General features: G+C 42.3%; 1 protein-coding gene across 1 annotated transcript; it reads left to right on the top strand.

Annotated features, from left to right (window-relative positions):
- Nucleotides 1–16,316: 16,316 nt before the first annotated feature.
- On the top strand, nucleotides 16,317–17,249 carry LOC123397393. Its single transcript, XM_045091953.1, has one exon. The coding sequence runs from the start codon at nucleotides 16,552–16,554 to the stop codon at nucleotides 16,966–16,968; it is 417 nt and encodes a 138-aa protein (XP_044947888.1). The 5' UTR covers nucleotides 16,317–16,551; the 3' UTR covers nucleotides 16,969–17,249.
- The last annotated feature ends 3,001 nt before the right edge of the window (nucleotides 17,250–20,250 follow it).

The following is a 20,250-nucleotide window of genomic DNA, read 5'->3' as shown; positions in this document are numbered from 1 at the left end:
CTTAATCAAGCTCGGAGGCTACGCAGTGCACGCCCCTTGCTGGCTTTAACAAGCTCGAGGGCTCGCTAGCCGCTCGGACGCCCTCCCTTGTAAATGAACACATAGTGTACTGTTGGAAATATGCCCTAGAGGCAATAATAAATTAGTTATTATTATATTTCTTTGTTCATGATAATCGTTTATTATCCATGCTATAATTGTATTGATTGGAAACACAATACTTGTGTGGATACATAGATAAAACACTATCCCTAGTAAGCCTCTAGTTGACTAGCTCGCTGATCAAAGATGGCCAAGGTTTCCTGGCCATAGGCAAGTGTTGTTACTTGATAACGGGATCACATCATTAGAAGAATCATGTGATGGACTAGACCCAAACTAATAGACGTAGCATGTTGATCGTGTCATTTTGTTGCTACTGTTTTCTGCGTGTCAAGTATTTGTTCCTATGACCATGAGATCATATAACTCACTGACACCTGAGGAATGCTTTGTGTGTATCAAACGTCGCAACGTAACTGGGTGACTATAAAGATGCTCTACAGGTATCTCCGAAGGTGTTAGTTGAGTTAGTATGGATCGAGACTGGGATTTGTCACTCCGTGTGACGGAGAGGTATCTCGGGGCCCACTCGGTAATACAACATCACACACAAGCCTTGCAAACAATGTGACTTAGTGTAAGTTGCGGGATCTTGTATTACGGAACGAGTAAAGAGACTTGCCGGTAAACGAGATTGAAATAGGTATGCGGATACTGACGATCGAATCTCAGGCAAGTAACATAACGAAGGACAAAGGGAATGACATACGGGATTATATGAATCCTTGGCACTGAGGTTCAAACGATAAGATCTTCGTAGAATATGTAGGATCCAATATGGGCATCCAGGTCCCGCTATTGGATATTGACCGAGGAGTCTCTCGGGTCATGTCTACATAGTTCTCGAACCCGCAGGGTCTGCACACTTAAGGTTCGACGTTGTTTTATGCGTATTTGAGTTATATGGTTGGTTACCGAATGTTGTTCGGAGTCCTGGATGAGATCACGGACGTCACAAGGGTTTCCGGAATGGTCCGTAAATGAAGATTGATATATAGGATGACCTCATTTGATTACCGGAAGGTTTTCGGAGTTACCGGGAATGTACCGGGAATGACGAATGGGTTCTGGGTGTTCACCGGGGGGGCAACCCACCCCGGGGAAGCCCATAGGCCTTGGGGTTGGCGCACCAGCCCTTAGTGGGCTGGTGGGACAGCCCAAGAAGGCCCTATGCGCCATAGGAAGAAAATCAAAGAGAAAAGGAAAAAAAAGGAGGAGGTGGGAAAAGGGGGAAGGACTCCTCCTTCCAAACCTAGTTGGACTCGGTTTGGAAGGGGAGGGTTGCCCCCCTTGGCTCGGCCGACCCCCTTGGGAGTCCTTGGACCCCAAGGCAAGGCTTCCCCTCCTCCCCCTTTATATACGGAGGTTTTAGGGCTGATTTGGGACAACTTTGCCACGGCAGCCCGACCACATATCTCCACGGTTTCACCTCTAGATCGCGTTTCTGCGGAGCTCGGGCGGAGCCCTGCTGAGATAAGATCACCACCAACCTTCGGAGCGCCGTCACGCTGCCGGAGAACTCATCTACCTCTCCGTCTCTCTTGCTGGATTAAGAAGGCCGAGATCATCGTCGAGCTGTACGTACGCGAAGGCCGAGGGGGCGTCATGGCGGGACACAGGGCCCAGTCCGGTCCCGTCAGCAGTAATCGCCATCATTACGCCAGGCGGGGCCTGGCACGTGGCGTTCTCCGAACAAGTTACGACTAGACCGAGGCGTCGCTTCGAAGCCACCCGGTTTTGAAGCCGACGTCCTTCGCCGCGAATAGCGGTCAAAATATCAAAATATCAAGACAAATCGCTAGCTTCGGGGACTACTGTCGGGGGGATAACCCCGGGGTAGGCTCATCAAGCCTATTCCTTCATTTCCGGCCCAACGGACATGGACGTATGAAGATTCCCAATGCCCAAGTCTTTTGGCCGGCTAGGTATCACCTGCCGGCTAGAGGACGAGGCGGCCACCTTTCTGGCTGGCCAGGCAACCCCTGCCGGCTAGAATCCTGGCGGCCTCCTCTTCGGAGGCGGCCTGGTCCCGCCAGCCGGGAGGAGGCGGCCACACTTAAGTCGGCTGGCCAAGCAGGCTAGCCGGCCGAGGATCACAAGTCACATCAGATCGTAGGTCAGGAAAAGACCTCACGATTAAAGGTAGCTACGCGTCAGCAAAGGTACTGGATCAGGGCGCCCGGCAGGTACGAGCGTCGGCGGCCACACCGCTGACCTACCCCGGCTCTGATCCATCACCTAGCATAGTGTCGGACCGTGACACTCCCACTCTATTACTGCACTCGGCGTGGGGAACAGTGGAGGCGGTCATACTACCTGCCCATGAAAAATCTCGCGGGGCGACGCTTGACGTACAACGCGTGCTGAGCGTCAACCTTACGCGAGAGCCTCATTGGCCAGCCGGCGGGTCCCACAGGCAATCGAGACCATGCAGCCGGCGGGCCCCCCATCGACAAAACAAGACCCTTGTGGGCCCCTAGCCAGCCGGTGAAGCTGCCAGTCGGGTCCCACACTTGTACCCTTTATCCATATTGTAGGCCGGCGGGTTCGCCTATAAAACCCCCCGGTCGCCCTCCATGCAGGGGGGCCGATCCTTCACCAGTCATTCAACACCACACATTCACAAACCACGGAGAGAGAGGTAGAGACGAGCCGGCTGCTCCCCTCTTCCTCCTCCCAACACAGCTCCAGGAGCGACATTGTACTCTGTTCCTATACATCAAACACTCCGGCAGGATTAGGGATATTATCTCTACGGAGAGCCCTGAACCTGGGTACATCGTGCGTCCCATGCGTGTACCAACCTCGTTCCCAGCGCCCACCTTTGTCCCTTCGGTTCTCACCGACTTTAGCCTACATATGGCATATGTTGTGAGTATTCACCAACAAGAGAGGCAGAGGAGCGAGAGGCGGTCGGGAAAGGAGACCGCCACGCCACGATTGGCTGCGGTTGCCCTTCTTATCAATTAGTACCACCTCGCCTTTTTACGAACACAACCATCAATTTATATACGTGTTCAAGTTAGCTATCATCAATCACCTTAATAAGTCGGCTTGGAAATTGGTGATCGGAGGATGACGAGTGGGTGCTCAGAAAGGAAGTATTGAAGCAAAGAAGGTTCTCGAAAGAAGAAGAAAAAGGAAAATAAACATGAAGGATAAATATGGTGGGCAATTAAACAAGAAAGACCAGATTCCCTAATGAATGCTTAAGAAATATGGTGGGGAAATTAAGAGATATTCCTTCCTAAGACACGCTTGCATGGGTAATTAAACATCTCTAATAAAAGAGATGCCTCCTATGTTGGATAATTAAGAAAGTGCTAATATGTGGACTAAATAAATGGAATTCAGGCTAAATAAAGTGTTGGGAAAATTTTGTGTTTCACCTGATTAAATTTTTATGTGAGCAATGACCATATTATGTGCTCTCCGTCTATCCCTTCTAAAAAGACAACATACACGATGAAACATCACATTTCAACTGAAGGCTGCATTAATGAAAACGAAGTAGCTCGCTACCTGGGGACATGATGGTCCACTAGAGACGGGGAAGGAGATGTTCATAACAAACTCGGGCGAGGAGACGAGGATGGACGAAAATAAGTTGAAGCATGAGACATGTGGCAATGTCTCCCGTTGCAACTCATGGGCATTTGTGCTAGTCTTAATAAATTGCATGTGATTGCTCGTGTCTGATTAATAAAGTTGCTTATTATCTACCAAGCAGCTAGTTTGGTAAGCTACCAACAAAAACTTGCAATCAATCAAAAAGTTGCTTATTATCTACCAGTTGAAAACAAATCCGGCCACGGTGTGTGTTTATAAAAAAAGTTTTGTTGCAGAAAATTAGACGCGGTGAGAGAGATATTTTTGCAATATTTATAATAAGGATCTTGTTGCAGAAAATTATATGCCGGGTGGGATGTTGTTGCAATTTTTACATTGGTCTTGTTACAGAAAATTGGAGGCAGCATGAAATGTTGCAATTTTTACAACAGGAGTCTTGTTGCAGAAAATTAGACGCGGCGAAAGATATTACTGTGATTTTTACAACAAGGATCTTGTTATAGAAAATTATGTGCAGCATGAGATGTTGTAATTTTTGCATGGGTCTTGTTGCAGGAAATTAGACGCCACGGAAGATCTTGTTGCAATTTTTACGATAAAGATCTTGTTGCGGAAAATTAAATGCGGCAAGAGATGTTGTTGCAATTTTTGCATAGCTCTTGTTGCAGAAAATTAAAGAAGAAGCGGTTTTACAACAAGAGTCTTGTTGCAAAAAGTTCTAGAAAATGAGGTTTTCGCAACAATGATCTTGTTGTAGGAAACCAAAGCAGAGGAGATTTTACAACAAGAGGACTGTTGAAGGAAATTAGAAAAGAGGATTGAACGACTTGTGTCACACAATCGAACGGCTCACGCCCCTTAAAAGACCTTCATGTATTTTAAATTTTATTTCACTAACTTGGTCAAGGAACAAAATGAGTTATACCTAATATTTAAATAGCGGACTTTGATATTTAGAGGCGGCTTCTCCAAGTGCTATGAAGCTAGAGCGAGGCTTAGGCGGCTAGCCCATTTAGCGGTTTTGATTAAAGCATGAAAAATAATCAAAAGTTACTCATACAATTAGGCATCATGTATATTTACTATAGGTCATAATCTTCTAGTTATCAAAAACCTGACTAATTGTGAACCATATAATATAATTCCCCTCTCCAAAGTACTGCTAAGCATCATGAACTCTTGACAACATGCACATGCACATGATTGCTTGATCAATGTAATCAGATGGTATTGAACTTAATTACTAGATTTACCATGTTTACATCGATCTGCCATCTAGCTGGGCCGTGGAAACTGGTCCGCTGCAATAGAAGTCCAACTCTGAATTACAACAGCTTACTGGTTTAGAAAAAGAAAACAAATTAACCAAGTAAATAGACATGGATCGATTCGGATCTTACTGCACGTATGAGCCAGTCAGATGGTGAAGCTGCAGTGGAGAGGTGACCGAATTGCCAGAAGCAGCGTGGCCGAGCCGCCGCCATCTCCGTTTGTAGCGTGGTGTGAAGGGAGGACAGGTTAGAACATCTCAGACCATTTATAAATGGTGAATCGTAAAAATCCAACGACTATATGGATTCGGCCCTTTTTTGAGCTAGATCAGAGCCGGTATAAGCGTTCCGGCCCATACGTTTTTTATGATAAGCACGAAACCGGGTATTGCTATTTGCCGCTCATTGCGTCAAGCTGCTCGGCTTCCCGCAGGCGGCCCGTTTAACCGTTTCAACACCTCCGGATTTGGGAACCTTCTAAAGGTTTTTCATTTGGTTTTTTCTGATTTTGCGAAACTTCTAGAAGTTTTTCTGAACTGGTTTTTCTCTTTGTTCTGTTTTTTCTATTTCCTTTTAATCTTCTTTATTTTTTATGTTTTCTTCTTTTGTTTATATTTCCTTTTTATTAATTTAAAATTTGTGCACAATTCAAAAAATGATCATGGTTTCAAATTTATGCACAATTCGAAAATGTTTACGGTTTCAAAATTTGATCACATTTTCAAAAATGTTTACGCTTTCAAAAAGAATTCACAATTTATATAATTTGTTTCATGTTTTAAAACTTGATTAGAATTTGAAAAATGTTCGCGGTTTAACGAAAAATGTTCACAATTTTATAATTTGTTCACCAATTTGGAATTTGTTTATGTTAAAAACATTGTTCACAATTTGAAAGATGTTGCAGTTTAACAAAAATGTTCACAATTTTATAATTTTGTTCGCTAAATTGAAATTTGTTTATGTTTCAAAATTTGTTCAGAATTTGAAGTTTGTTTTTGTTTAAAAAAAATTTCACAGTTTATAATTTGTTCATGTTTCAAAATTTCTTCACAATATTTAAATTTCATTCACGAATTTTAAATTCACTCATTATTCAAAATATTCACAATTTGGAAAATACTTACGGCTTCAAAATTTGTTCGCAGTCTGCAAAATGTTGACATTTTTATAATTTTATTCACGAATTTTAAATGTTTTCATGTTTCAAATTTGTCCACAATTTGAATTTTGTTCATGTTTCAAAATTTGTTCGTAACTCAAACAAATTGTTCAATTTGACAAATGTTGAAGTTTAAGGAAAAATGATCACAATTTTATAATTTTGTTCATGAATCTGATATTTGTTTATGTTTCAAATTTTGTTCATAATTTGAAGTTTTTTTTATGTTTCAAATTTTGTTCATAATTTGAAGTTTGTTTATATTTCAATATTTGTTCACAATTGAAAAATGTTTATATCAAACTTTGTTCACAATCCGAAAAAAGTCCACAATTGTATAATTTTGTACACGAATTTGATATTTGTTCATTTTTAAAAATATCTTAAATATTTAAAAATGTTCGTGGTTTTAAAATTTGTTTGCAGATTCGAAAAATGGTCGCGGTTTTCAAATTTGTTCAGAATTTCATAACTTGTACATATATTTAAAAAATGTTCCTGTTGCCGAAAATTATTCAGAAAATCAGAAAATTTTCTTAGGAATTAACTTTTTGTTCGTGATTTCATGAAATATTCCATTTTTTCAAATATGTTTTCACAAATTCAAAAAATGTTCACAGTTTCAAAATTTGCTCGGAATTTCATAATTTGTACATATATTGAAAAAATGTTCTTGATGCCGAAATTTGTTCCGAAATTCAGAAAATGTTTGAACATTTCCAAAATGAACAATTTTAAAAAGCACACTTTTTTCAAACAAAAAATATCGCTGAGTAACCAATTCTAGTTCACTACATTAAGTGATTCAAATTCGCTACAGTAGAGCAGCCAGGTTTAAAAATATTTTTTATTAAATTTTAGTTAGGAGTTTAAAAATATTCACATTTTCCTAGTTTTGTTTCGGAATTTTATAAAATGTTCTCGTTTGTAGAAAAAAGAGTTCGTGGTTTTGAAAAATGTGCTTTTCCAAAATATTTCAATTTTTAGAAAATCATTCTCAAATTTAAAAAGTGTTGGTGTTTCATAAAACACTCAGTTTTTTTAAAATGCATCCAAAATTACGAAAATAATCCAGTGCTACACCGTGAGTTGGTTCTTAAGCATTTGATGCTACAAATTAATCAGAAAAGCTTGCTAGCTCAGCTGGTTGCAGTGTGTGGTTTGTAACAAGAGATCCGTGGTTCGATTCCGTGCAAGGTCAAAAAAAAATTGAAGCTACAACACAACAAGGGAAACAGTCGATTCCGTGCAAGGTCAAAAAAAAATTGAAGCTACAACACAACAAGGGAAACAGCAGAAACAGTAAAACACATAATAAATCACCTTGATTGAGCTCGTCCGCCATCACAGTGTCACTGTTGCAAACTATGGTTCCATAATGAATCACATAATAATAACCTAGTTAGCAATGTAATCAACACCGTTTATGCAATAGTGGAGCCTACTTATTTAGGAAACTCTTACCAAAACATTTCGACGAATGTCATCTGGACTCAACCTATGCACTAGTGACATGTAAAATGAATAATTTTGATCAATTCTAAAATAATACAGGAAGGTACCCTAGAAGCCAGAACACCAGCAACAAGAAAATGGAGAAGATGGTCCTTCTCCTCCCAACATAGATGTGATCCATACGTGTAATGTGCCGTGTCAATTAATTTTCGTAATTCAGCCGAAGCAACAAAATAAGTTGTAAATTATAATTTAACAAATTTAGTATATATATGAACACCAATTATTTCTAAATATAAATGCAAATTACTTCACATGGAGGTAAAACAGGAAGCATATCATCGACAACCACCCAAATTTTGTAATAATTAATTGTTTCAAAAATACTTAGAAATTTTGTAATTGTCCACAAGATGTGGGCATTATATAAACCATTCAAAACGATCACATGTGCTACGATCATTCAAAGGACAATTTGGGTTGTTGTTGTTGTTTGTACAACATGTAACATGATATAATTTTAACTATGGCCCAATAACTAGGAACCTGCAACGTGTGGCAAAGTTTTAATAGACGATGAACACCACATGACATGTAAATTGCGAGAGGAAAGCAGGTTGAATACACCAACTATTTATAAATATAAATACAAATTACTTGACAAATATGGTTGAGAAACTCACATGGAGGTAAAGCAGGAAGCATATCATCGACAACCACCCAAATGTCGACGTTGTGTGGCATATTATTTTCAGGACGAAGATCGAAGGTGATTTTCATTCCCTTCTGAAATTCATATGCCTTGCAAAGATCTTCCCACTTTGGGCACCCAAATTCTGTTTGAAAAACTGAATTAAATACTTGGATAACAAATGTGTGACCATGTGTAGTCCTCAGCTTAGCGCTGCTCGTCTCAATTCTCTCGTGGTCTTCGAAACCGAGCATCTCCAACACATATCTTCTTGCATGGCAAGGGAGGTACATATCGCCGTTCTCGTCAAACTTCATGCTGAAGAACCTATCGTCTCGCAGGTGAGGCATGTCGCACATACCCCGAGAGTCGCCGCAATATTCACACTCGCAATATCCATCGCCAGACATTTCCTATTTTAATGTGGTAAATGTGTGTAAACAACAATATAATCATGACACACTATATATATCGGAAAAATTAAACATCTATATATAATAACTCTTCATGCTTGCATCATGCATCATCATATATAACAACAAGTCCTACTAATTAATCATCATCATACATAGTTAAATAAAGTGTGTCACGATTATACATAACAACAAGTCCACGTCGATGCGGGAACTACTTCTATATATAGTTAAATAAAGTATTTTATTAATTAAATCAACTAGTTCAACTACTAAGCACTTACTATAAATAAAATAAAGTAGTACTTACAAAAAATAAACTACTTCTATATATAATAAAATAAAGTAGTTTATTAAATCAACTAGCTAGTTTAACTATATATGAAGCACTTACTATAAATAAAATAAAGTAGTACTTACTAAAAATAAACTAGTTTAACTATAGTTTTATTATTTTTCTAATTAATTATATTAAACACTTTCTCTTCTTATTTTTTCCTTTTTCCTCTATTCTAAATATGAATATATTCATAAATGACTTTGATCATGCACAATTTTTCTATACATACACAATATGAACATATACATAAATTGACAAAGAAAACACTATGAATAAAAAAATCATTAAAATTCTATGAACAAAATTACAATAGAAAAAGAATCATAAAAATTCTATCAACAGAAAAAAATCATAAAAATTTGACATATTCGATCTTTAAATATATATCAGCAAAAAAAATAGCGTGCTACAAAATATAGCGAGGCCCTTCTCCAAATGCTACACAAGTTATAGCGCGCTAATAACGTGCTATATTTAAAAAAGCGTTTGCAAAAAAATAAAAAATATATCCATAAATAAAGTATTTAAGTACTTTTTTGGGGGATAAGTATTGAAGTACCTTGAGACACAATAATAGAGAAACATAATCTAGCCAGAAGCATAAATTTTAAACTAAATCTCAAATTGTAGTCAATTTATTTAATATATCAACCATAAAAATTGAGCAGCCTAAATCTATACCATGCACGGATCATAAAGTAAACCCGTGTTGACCTACATCTACTCTGAAGATTGATCTGCTACCTGAGTTAACATACAAAGAGCACCGGACCTATTTGAGTTGACCTTATTTTTGAAAAAAAATCTTTGCTCACGGCGACGGTGTCATATATGCAGATTGAAGATCGTCGAATTGAAGAGAAGACAAATCGGTGATATTGGGTTCATTAACACAAATCTCGTAGATGCATTTATGATTAAATCTCAGGCCAAAGATACCGAGGCCAACCTGCTACAATCGTTTGTATTGAATCAAAAAAAGCTATAATATTCTTCCCTTACGAATTCCAGTGAGTGTTACTGTCTTGTGCATATTCGTTTTCCCTTATTAGTCAAGGTTATAGTAATGTAATTGATGAGTTATGCATGCGTCCGCAGCTTCCACTATATTCTTCTAGAGATTAAGCTTGAGCAGGGACTAGTAACCGTCTTAGACTTGAGACGAAAAGATCCCAACGAGTATGCGGACATGACTAAAATTCTAGAGAAGTAAGTTAAATCGATCATTATCGCACCATATCGGCAACTTTGTTCATTTCCTGATATCAAGTAATTGTTTTCTTTGTCTGACAGGGTTTGGAAAAAATTCACCGCAAAAACTCCGGGACTGCCGAAGAAGCTGCAATTTAGACACCCGAAAGTAAGTACTATAGTAGCATGTTCCACGCATCTCCTAGTGATTCAAGCGCTAGTTTCATCAATACCATTTAGCATGCTTGCTAACTATCAGTTTGATTGACCTCTATTTCTTGTAAAGTGGTTGTGGCAGGAACCAGGGACTGATTAGTGTGGATACTACATTTGCGAGTCCATCCGCCACGTGACCTGTGAGCGGGGCTACTCTGACAAACAATATGACGTGCGTAAATAATAATATTCACAATTTTATTTCATTACCATCATTTGTGTTCAGTTTTATTTATTCATATATATGTATTGACCCCCTTTTTCAAATTAGATATATCGGATGCGGAATGAACTCCTACCAGCAGATCGTATGCGAGGAATTCAAGAGGAATTGACGGCATTCTTTCTTGACCACGTGATCGCTAAAGACGGAGAATACCATGTGAACCCTAATCAGTTGAATTTTAATTAGGAGATTATATTGTAAGAGATAACTATATTGTATATATGTAGCCAGTAGCGTCGGATAGATATACGAGAACTTGTTGTTCGACCAATCTCTCAGAGAAGGAGAGGTGGTTGATATCACTTCTCTTTGTATGCATATGTTCATGACGATCTTCTGTTTCCTTCATTTGCTTACTAGCTAGCGTGTCTAGTCCTCTCTATACGTATAGTATGCAGCGTTGACCAAGCACGGAGATAAGAGAGGACACTTCTCTCTATTCATTTGCTAGCTAACACAATATATGAAACACCTAAATTAACCCCCCTAACCCCCCCCCCTTTTAAAAAAACCCATCACCTGAAATGCTGACGCGTGGATGCCTTTTGGTCCCGGTTGATGTCACCAACCGGGACTAAAGGCCCCCTGCCCGGGCTCGCCGCACCGGCCACGTGGAGGCCCATCTGTTTCGGTTCGTGTAAGAACCGGGACTAAAGGTCAAGGGCATTAGTAACGACCTTTTAGTCCCGTTTCCGAAACCGAAACAGACGAGTTATGTAACAGACGAGTTTCCGTATGAAATCCTGATACTTCAAAAGAGATTGTCCGTTTTGTACACGAAGTGCATCCAGTTTTTGCCGTAACCCTCTCAACTTTCTCGCGCATGCTATGCGGGTGAAATGATGATACCATGCCAACTTGGAACCTTTTCAGAGTTCATTTGAAATGTTTTTCAATTTCATGGTCTTATAGCTCAAAATAGCCCAAACCCTAGAGAAGCAGCGTCGAGGCCACTAACATGATTTCTTATTGTGATTAGCTAGCTAGTTCTACGTTTGCCACTAATATATATCCATCTGTACCATGTTTGAATAATAATTGACATGTTGTAAATATTTGCAGGAACTATGGATCACTCCCGAGACGAAGAGGAAGAAGCGATGTTGGGGGAGATAATCGTACAAGGAAGTGATGTCATTGCGTCGTTTCTCAGAGACACTGATGGTCTGGAAGGACCAGGTGAAGAAGAGGGCTATGTTCATGATGATCTGGAAGGACCGGGTGAAGAAGAGGGCGTTCATGATGATCTGGAAGGACCGGGTGAAGAAGAGGGCGTTCATGACGGCTCCGTTGACCGAACCGAGTCCGGCGAGGTATATATATATATATTAGTTAAGCCCGTGCTGACTAGTTAATTGATGCATTCATTGTTTTCATATGTACACATATTAATTAACTCTCGTCTTTCTTCTTTTTTCTCTAGCCCTCTGGATCGACCTCAACTTCGGTAAAGAAACAAGGCCCGAAGAAAAAGTTGCGCTCGGATGAAAGGTTTGAGATCACAGCAATCGCGCGCGATAGCAAGCCGATTGAACCCATCCGGACAAGGGATGCATTTCGTGCTCAGTGCGGGGTTCTTGTTAGGGACAAGATCCCGATCAGTATCCAGCAATGGTTAAAGCCAAAGAAGGAAGACCCTGAGGTGCCGACGTCTTATGTCTCTGATAAACAGAAAGAAGATCTTTGGACAACGCTTAAGGAAAATTTCACCCTACCGCCAGAGGAGGATCTAGAGAAGCCAGTTAAAGAGGAATTGATCAAGTCTCATGCTCTTAAGAAGATGGCAGAACTATTCAGGAGGTGGAAGAATGAGCTGAAAACGTTTGTCGACAAAGAAGAGACACCAGAATTCACCGGTCGGTTTGAGAAGATGAGAGATCAATGGCCCGCATTTGTGGCGCCCCACAAGACATCGGAAAAGAGTAAGAAGATGTCAGCGACAAACAAGAAAAATGCTACGAAGAAGAAGCATCACCATCGCACGGGGTCAGGCGGTTACCTCAAAGCCCGACCTTTGTGGGACAAGGCTGAGAATGACCTGATTGCTAAAGGGGTCGAACGAGAGACATTGAGATGGCCAGACCGTTGCCGGACTTGGTTCTTCGGGGTTGGCGAAACCTTGGACCCTGTATCAGGGGAGTGCGTTTGTACGGATGAGCAACTGCGAATACCCGTCAGGAAGCTTCAACACTATATCACCGCACCACAGGAAGGGGTGTTCATTCCAGACTCAGAGAATGACGAGCTCACAATGGCCCTCGGGAATCCTGAGCACCCTGTACGGACACGAGGCACGCCAGGCTCCCTTCCGTGGAAGGTTAGGTTTCCGGACGCAGGGGGTTACAAAACCCACGAGAGGAGGAAGAAAGCGGAGCATAGCCAACTGCAGGCGCTGCACGAAAGGGTACAAGGGCTAGAGGAACGAGAAGTAGATCGCAGCAAACGACCTGTCGAAGCTTCCCCTGAAGCTACCCCGCCATCTTAGCGGAGAAGCAGCGTGGCTTCCACCGAGCAGACTCAGCAGCTGGAGCCTGTCTTCACGTGCTACCCCATGGATGCTATCATAGAGTCTCAACATTGTCACCTTATGACGCAATGGATGACATTCAAAGTCAAGGCGACTGTTCGCTCTGTTATACCTAATGAACCTGGCTGAACCTACCACGGCCAGCCGATTCCAGAAGGATGTGCTAGGGTGATGGTGGATCAAATAACGGAAGGATTTGAGGACCTTGAGCTTGACCACACTACGGGTGAAGGGGAGATTCGGCTGGGTTCTTCTCTGAAGACTCCATGCCTATGGCGGAAGGAGCTCATCCACATTCCGAACTGGACGCCTCCGCCTCCTCCTCCTCCTCCGGCGAGTCAGGGCCCACCTCCTCATCCACCTCCTCCGGCGAGTGATCGGGTCACTCAGCCTCCTTCTCCGGCGCGTGACGGCACTCCGCCTCCTTCTCCGCCTGCGGCGGCACGCCCGAGCAGCCAGCTGCCTCCTCCTTCTCCGCCTCGTCAACAAGGGCTGAAGAGACCCACCGCCGCTCCGGCTCCTCCGACGCGTAGTCCTTCTCCTCCGCCTGGTAAGAAAGGAAAGATAGTCGCAGCCGCTCCGTCTGCTCCGACGTGTAGCAGCACAGCCAGAGGCAGGCAATACAAATACGGTCCTTCTCTGAAGCCTCTAGAGAAGTTACCATACGAGAGGAGCCCGGAAGAAAATGAGAAGATCGTGGAAGTCGAAGTGAAGAACTTCTTTGAAGGGGTGAAAGCAAAAAAACATCCACCTCCGGAGGAGAAGATAGATCCGGTAAAAGCAAAGCGTACTCTCGCTTCCCTGAAGAAACCACCAAAGTCTCCGACGAAAGGCAACTATGAGCGCATTATTACAAAGTCATTTATCGAAGCGCAGCGGTTGGGAAGTACTGTCAGTGATCAAAGGTTAGCAGAACGACGAGCTGGGAAAAAAGTTGCCCAGCTCGGCGAACAAGCGAACCAATCATTCCCCCCGCTCAAGGTGTCTAGCGGTATCGTCGCTAATCATCCGGGGATCTTGTTGTCCGGTACCAATCCTGCAGATTACCTGCCCGATGATGCATATTTTGATTTATTGGAGGTGGACGAACACAAATACGTGTACGGGAAGCCTCTCATCAAAGATGAAAGATCTCTAACAACGATGATGCGAAGATTCCATGATTGGTACATGAAAACTTGCAAAGAGTCTCGGGGAGTAATATTTTTACGCTGGGAGTTAGAAAGGAGCATGACCTCGTTGGACTTGAACTGTTGATGGTTCCATTTGAGGAGTTTTTCCCGTTTTTCAATCTAAAGGCCCTCGATAAATTAATGATCACTTGCTACTTCCTGTAAGTAGTACTACTTCTGTCATTAAGTCTCTATATATAGGTCGGCTCTTTCATTGCATGTATTTTTAATTATCCTCACTATATTATATGCAGATTGAAGATCGTCGAATTGAAGAAAAGACAAATCGGTGATATTGGGTTCATTAACACAAATCTCGTAGATGCATTTATGATTAAATCTCAGGCCAAAGATACCGAGGCCAACCTGCTACAATCGTTTGTATTGAATCAAAAAAAGCTATAATATTCTTCCCTTACGAATTCCAGTGAGTGTTACTGTCTTGTGCATATTCGTTTTCCCTTATTAGTCAAGGTTATAGTAATGTAATTGATGAGTTATGCATGCGTCCGCAGCTTCCACTATATTCTCCTAGAGATTAAGCTTGAGCAGGGACTAGTAACCGTCTTAGACTTGAGACGAAAAGATCCCAACGAGTATGCGGACATGACTAAAATTCTAGAGAAGTAAGTTAAATCGATCATTATCGCACCATATCGGCAACTTTGTTCATTTCCTGATATCAAGTAATTGTTTTCTTTGTCTGACAGGGTTTGGAAAAAATTCACCGCAAAAACTCCGGGACTGCCGAAGAAGCTGCAATTTAGACACCCGAAAGTAAGTACTATAGTAGCATGTTCCACGCATCTCCTAGTGATTCAAGCGCTAGTTTCATCAATACCATTTAGCATGCTTGCTAACTATCAGTTTGATTGACCTCTATTTCTTGTAAAGTGGTTGTGGCAGGAACCAGGGACTGATTAGTGTGGATACTACATTTGCGAGTCCATCCGCCACGTGACCTGTGAGCGGGGCTACTCTGACAAACAATATGACGTGCGTAAATAATAATATTCACAATTTTATTTCATTACCATCATTTGTGTTCAGTTTTATTTATTCATATATATGTATTGACCCCCTTTTTCAAATTAGATATATCGGATGCGGAATGAACTCCTACCAGCAGATCGTATGCGAGGAATTCAAGAGGAATTGACGGCATTCTTTCTTGACCACGTGATCGCTAAAGACGGAGAATACCATGTGAACCCTAATCAGTTGAATTTTAATTAGGAGATTATATTGTAAGAGATAACTATATTGTATATATGTAGCCAGTAGCGTCGGATAGATATACGAGAACTTGTTGTTCGACCAATCTCTCAGAGAAGGAGAGGTGGTTGATATCACTTCTCTTTGTATGCATATGTTCATGACGATCTTCTGTTTCCTTCATTTGCTTACTAGCTAGCGTGTCTAGTCCTCTCTATACGTATAGTATGCAGCGTTGACCAAGCACGGAGATAAGAGAGGACACTTCTCTCTATTCATTTGCTAGCTAACACAATATATGAAACACCTAAATTAACCCCCCTAAACCCCCCCCCCCTTTTAAAAAAACCCATCACCTGAAATGCTGACGCGTGGATGCCTTTTGGTCCCGGTTGATGTCACCAACCGGGACTAAAGGCCCCCTGCCCAGGCTCGCCGCACCGGCCACGTGGAGGCCCATCTGTTTCGGTTCGTGTAAGAACCGGGACTAAAGGTCAAGGGCATTGGTAACGACCTTTTAGTCCCGTTTCCGAAACCGAAACAGAAGACCCTTACGAATCGGGACAAAAGGCCATTTTTCTACTAGCGTGGGAGAGGAGGAGCTAGAGAGGAAAAAGAAGGATAGAGGAAAGGACGGCCAACGACGTCCTCCAATGATCACCTGCGGCATTCACACATGACACGTGTTGAACGTAGGAGGAGGTGGACGCAGTGAGTATAATCCACCGGTGGACGGAAATCTTCTCCCATATATAAAGAGGGAGAGGTGTCCAATTAGCTAGTGGAGCATTTGGGTAAGGATAAGATGCCAAGGACAAATTCGATAATCGTACAAAGAAATATAAAGGCAGGCACTGAACTGAAGCTTCAAGACTTGGCGCCAAGAATAATGATAGCATCGCTGCACTGACCATGCTTTGTTGCTTTGCTTTCCTTTGCTGGGTGTATAAAGGCGCGCAGGAATCAAACTAATTAAGCTCACGCGCTGCACTCCATCTCCATGGTTGACAGCATGCCACCGCTCGCAGCAGCCGCACCCTCGTCGCGGTGCGCCCCCTTAGCCCGCCGCCGCCGTGGCCCCGAGGAGCGCGCCAGGGGCCTGGAGGAGCATGTGGGGGCCAGGCAGGGGTGTGGGCGGCCGCTGGGCCGTGCGGCGGGGGTACTGGGCGGCGGCATCGCCGCCGCCTTCTTCTCGTCCCTGGAGCGGTGTGCCTGCGTGGAGGTCCGCACTATCGACGACCTCTCGGACAGCAGCAGCGGCGCCACGGAGACCGCACCGCTCATGGGCGACGACAGCGGTGCCCGCCGTTCTTCCACCCGCTCTTCCACGGCGAGGAAAAGCAAGAGCAAGGACGGCACGGCGAAGGGCATGAGGGGCGGCCATGGCGGCTTTGGGTGCTGCGAGAGCATCAATTAGCTACTACTCCCTCCATTTCTAAATACTTGTTGTTGGGGAGAACTAGACTAGTTCTCCCCAACAACAAGTATTATGGCACAGAGGGAGTAGCTCTTAGCAGTTGGTGTTGTAACCAAGTTCTCGCTGATATATGCGGTGCATGCGCGCGTGTGTGAACTGGTCCAGAACTCCAGACACAGAGACCATGCAAGGGGCTTTGTATATGATCAATCTTGATGTTCATTTTTTTGCGCAAAACATCTAGAATCTAGAATTATTATAAAAGTTCATCAAGTTTTGTAGACCACGGAGCAATCACTACCGCTATTAGAATCACTGCTAATTTTACATGTAGCTAGTGTGGTTCCGAGTTCTGACTTTTGTTTACGTTATCTAGTGATAGATGTGATCATATTAATTGCTAGGCAGTGGCTCAACATGCATATGCATAGACTTCAAATCAAGGAACATATAACTATATGTTAGTCTAATTTAGGTTATAAATAATTCCAGAGTTGTGTGCACCGATCGATGTAGGTACAGTGGGTGTTACCCTCTTTTCCGAAGAAAAAAATGCCATCCATATATCCAAGGAATTTGTTCTAAACTTTCTACTTGTATTTTCTATACATGGTATGATTCTCATCTCAACATAACAAAGTTTACTCTAATTTAAGTGCATAAATAATGGGGACTGCTACGCCTCCATCGGTTGGTGCGTACGAAACATCCGTCACCTCGACGGCCGTTTGATGTACGCGCGCAACCGTCCGATTTACGCGGCTCGGTCGCCTCCCCGAACCCAATAATTTCTAAAACAACGATCGAGTTGCAGGACCCATTAGTTCGTGAAACAATGGCCGAGTTGCTGAAACAAGCACTCGCAATCGTCACCCGAATGACCGTTTGATGTACACGCTCGCAACTGTCTGATCTACATGCTTGCACGCGGCTTGGTCGCCTCCCCCGACCAATTAACTGAAGCAACGGTCCAGTTACAGAAACAATCGACGGCTACGTGTCTACCAGCACCGAGCGGCGTTCTTCACTTTTGCAACAGAGGTAATGTTGCGGAAACATTTGGGTTACTGGTCATGCCGCAAAAATCTTTGCAACAAATGTCATGTTGCAGAAAACTTTTGCAACATAGGTTAGGTTGCAAAAAAAAAATCTTTGTCTTTTTGCAAGATAGGTACTGTTGCGGAAGAATTTTTTGCAACTGAGGTCATATTGCAGAAAACTTTTGTAACATAGGTCAGGTTATAGAATTTTTTTGTCTCGTCTGGTTGCGGTGACCGGCTGCCAGCGCTGGTCCCAATCGGTAGCGGAGGAGATATGCGAGAGAGAGAAGTACAGATGGAGTTGTTCCGGCAGTGGAGATGTGTGAGTGCCCACAGAGCACGTGTCGATCGTTGGAGGTGGCGGAGAAAACTACATGATCCTTCGGGTGATGGCCATCATTCCCCATAAATAATTTGAGAGTTGTGCGCATCGGTCGATGTAGATTGGGGGGAGGGGGTTGTGGGGTTTAACCTCTTTTCAGAAAATATAAATCCATATATCCGAGGAATTTGTTCCAAACTTTCTTCTTTTCTTTTCTATACATGGTATGATTCTCGTCTCAACATAACCTAAAGCTACAAGGCTATGCTTTTTCATGGTTAGTTGAAGACATTTTTAAGTAAGATTATTGAGCTACTACTCGATAAGAACACAATGCTAGACTTATGGGAAGGGGTAACAGATTTTGGCTACCCCGATTTCAACTTCTTTTTCCACCTGACTTCAACTAAAACCCGAGAGCAACTATCTGAGGAACGCTTCTTCGAAGCCCTATCTCAAGGATCAATCACACACCACTTGGCGTGTTCTTAGACGCCACTATACGTGTCACGTTCTGGGTGTTTTCTTTGAATTTTGTTTTTTAACTTTCTGCACATGTTTTTAGCTTTTTAAATGGGGTTTTTGGGCGTTTCGGTTTTTCACCGGTCTTCTTAACTTTTAGACCAATTTTTTTTAAATAATTGCACAAAAAAACTCATTTTTTTCTTTCTTGAGAGGCATAGTTTACTTTTGCGAAACGGCAAAAAAAGTGTTTTCTTTTCCTCGAGAGGCACGGTTTTGTTTTCGTGAGAGGCACGACCGTAACTCTGGGAAACGGAAAAAATGAGTTTTATTTTTTTATTTTACTTCTCGAAAGGCAAGGTATTGCCTACGTGAGAGGCTCAGATTTTCTTCCGCGAAAGGCACGCCGTATATCTCGAAAACAGAAAGAAGGCGTTTTTTCCTTCCTGAGGAGGCAGGGTTTTGCTTCCGCGAGAGACACAACAAGAGGCATGGTTTTTACGTCCGAATTTTTTCATGAAAAAAAGTTCGTCAAAATCTATCAACATAGCATCTTGTTTTAAAAATCTCGGCGCAAGGAATCCGACGATGAAAACGGTTTGAAATTTGAACACATGGTTAAAACATTTTAAAATAACGGGTCTATGAAAAATGAAAAAACTCCCAGGTTACGACAAATTACGCACATGCAGTGCATCATTTGTCGCAATCTGAAAAGGTGAGGGTAATCTTTAAAAGAAGTAATCATGATTACTGATTTTGCTAAAACCCCTCCACTGATTCCATGCAAGTAATGGATTAGGCCGGATGACACCGAAAAACGAGGCCCAGTTGACTGCACGGCTTGGCCCACAGTAAACCCGCATCAGAAAGGCCCATTAGGGAGATCTAGAGCCCTTAACTTCTGTGAAACTATCCACTGTATTAATCACCGCCAGAAAAATCCACAGTATTAATCTTCAGAGTGGATACACAATTAAGCTCCACAGAAATCTCCGAAATAGTAATAAAAAAGACTTGCAAATTAATGTGTATGTGTGTGTGGTCACCTTTTAGTCCCTTTAGCCATCGCTTGATCATTTTCTGCAAGTGCCACGCATGTGAGCCTCCTCTTTTATCTGGTTAGCTTTGTGAACGATCCCATTTCCTCACCTCCACACACGTGTCCACCTAAACTAGCTCGATTCCATTTCTAAGCGTATCTGCCATATTGTACACTTTGATCACAAAACATGGAGTATTTCAAGCACTGCAAGACGCCTAGAGAAATGTATCTCATTCCAAAATGGTCCATTTTTGTACATAACATGTTTGAAATAAATTTTGAGGTGATCAACACCTTTTAATCTCACTTGAATTTCTAACCGTGAGATCCTATTCGGGATTCGCGCTCTAGTTGCCTAAGAAATGAATGTATGAGGCGACGGTGGCCCTTAAACATTGAGGTGACTATCAAAT

This window comes from Hordeum vulgare, chromosome 5H, assembly GCF_904849725.1.
Source record: "Hordeum vulgare subsp. vulgare chromosome 5H, MorexV3_pseudomolecules_assembly, whole genome shotgun sequence".
Classification (NCBI taxonomy): domain Eukaryota; kingdom Viridiplantae; phylum Streptophyta; class Magnoliopsida; order Poales; family Poaceae; genus Hordeum; species Hordeum vulgare.
This window is presented reverse-complemented; position numbering and strand designations above follow the sequence as displayed.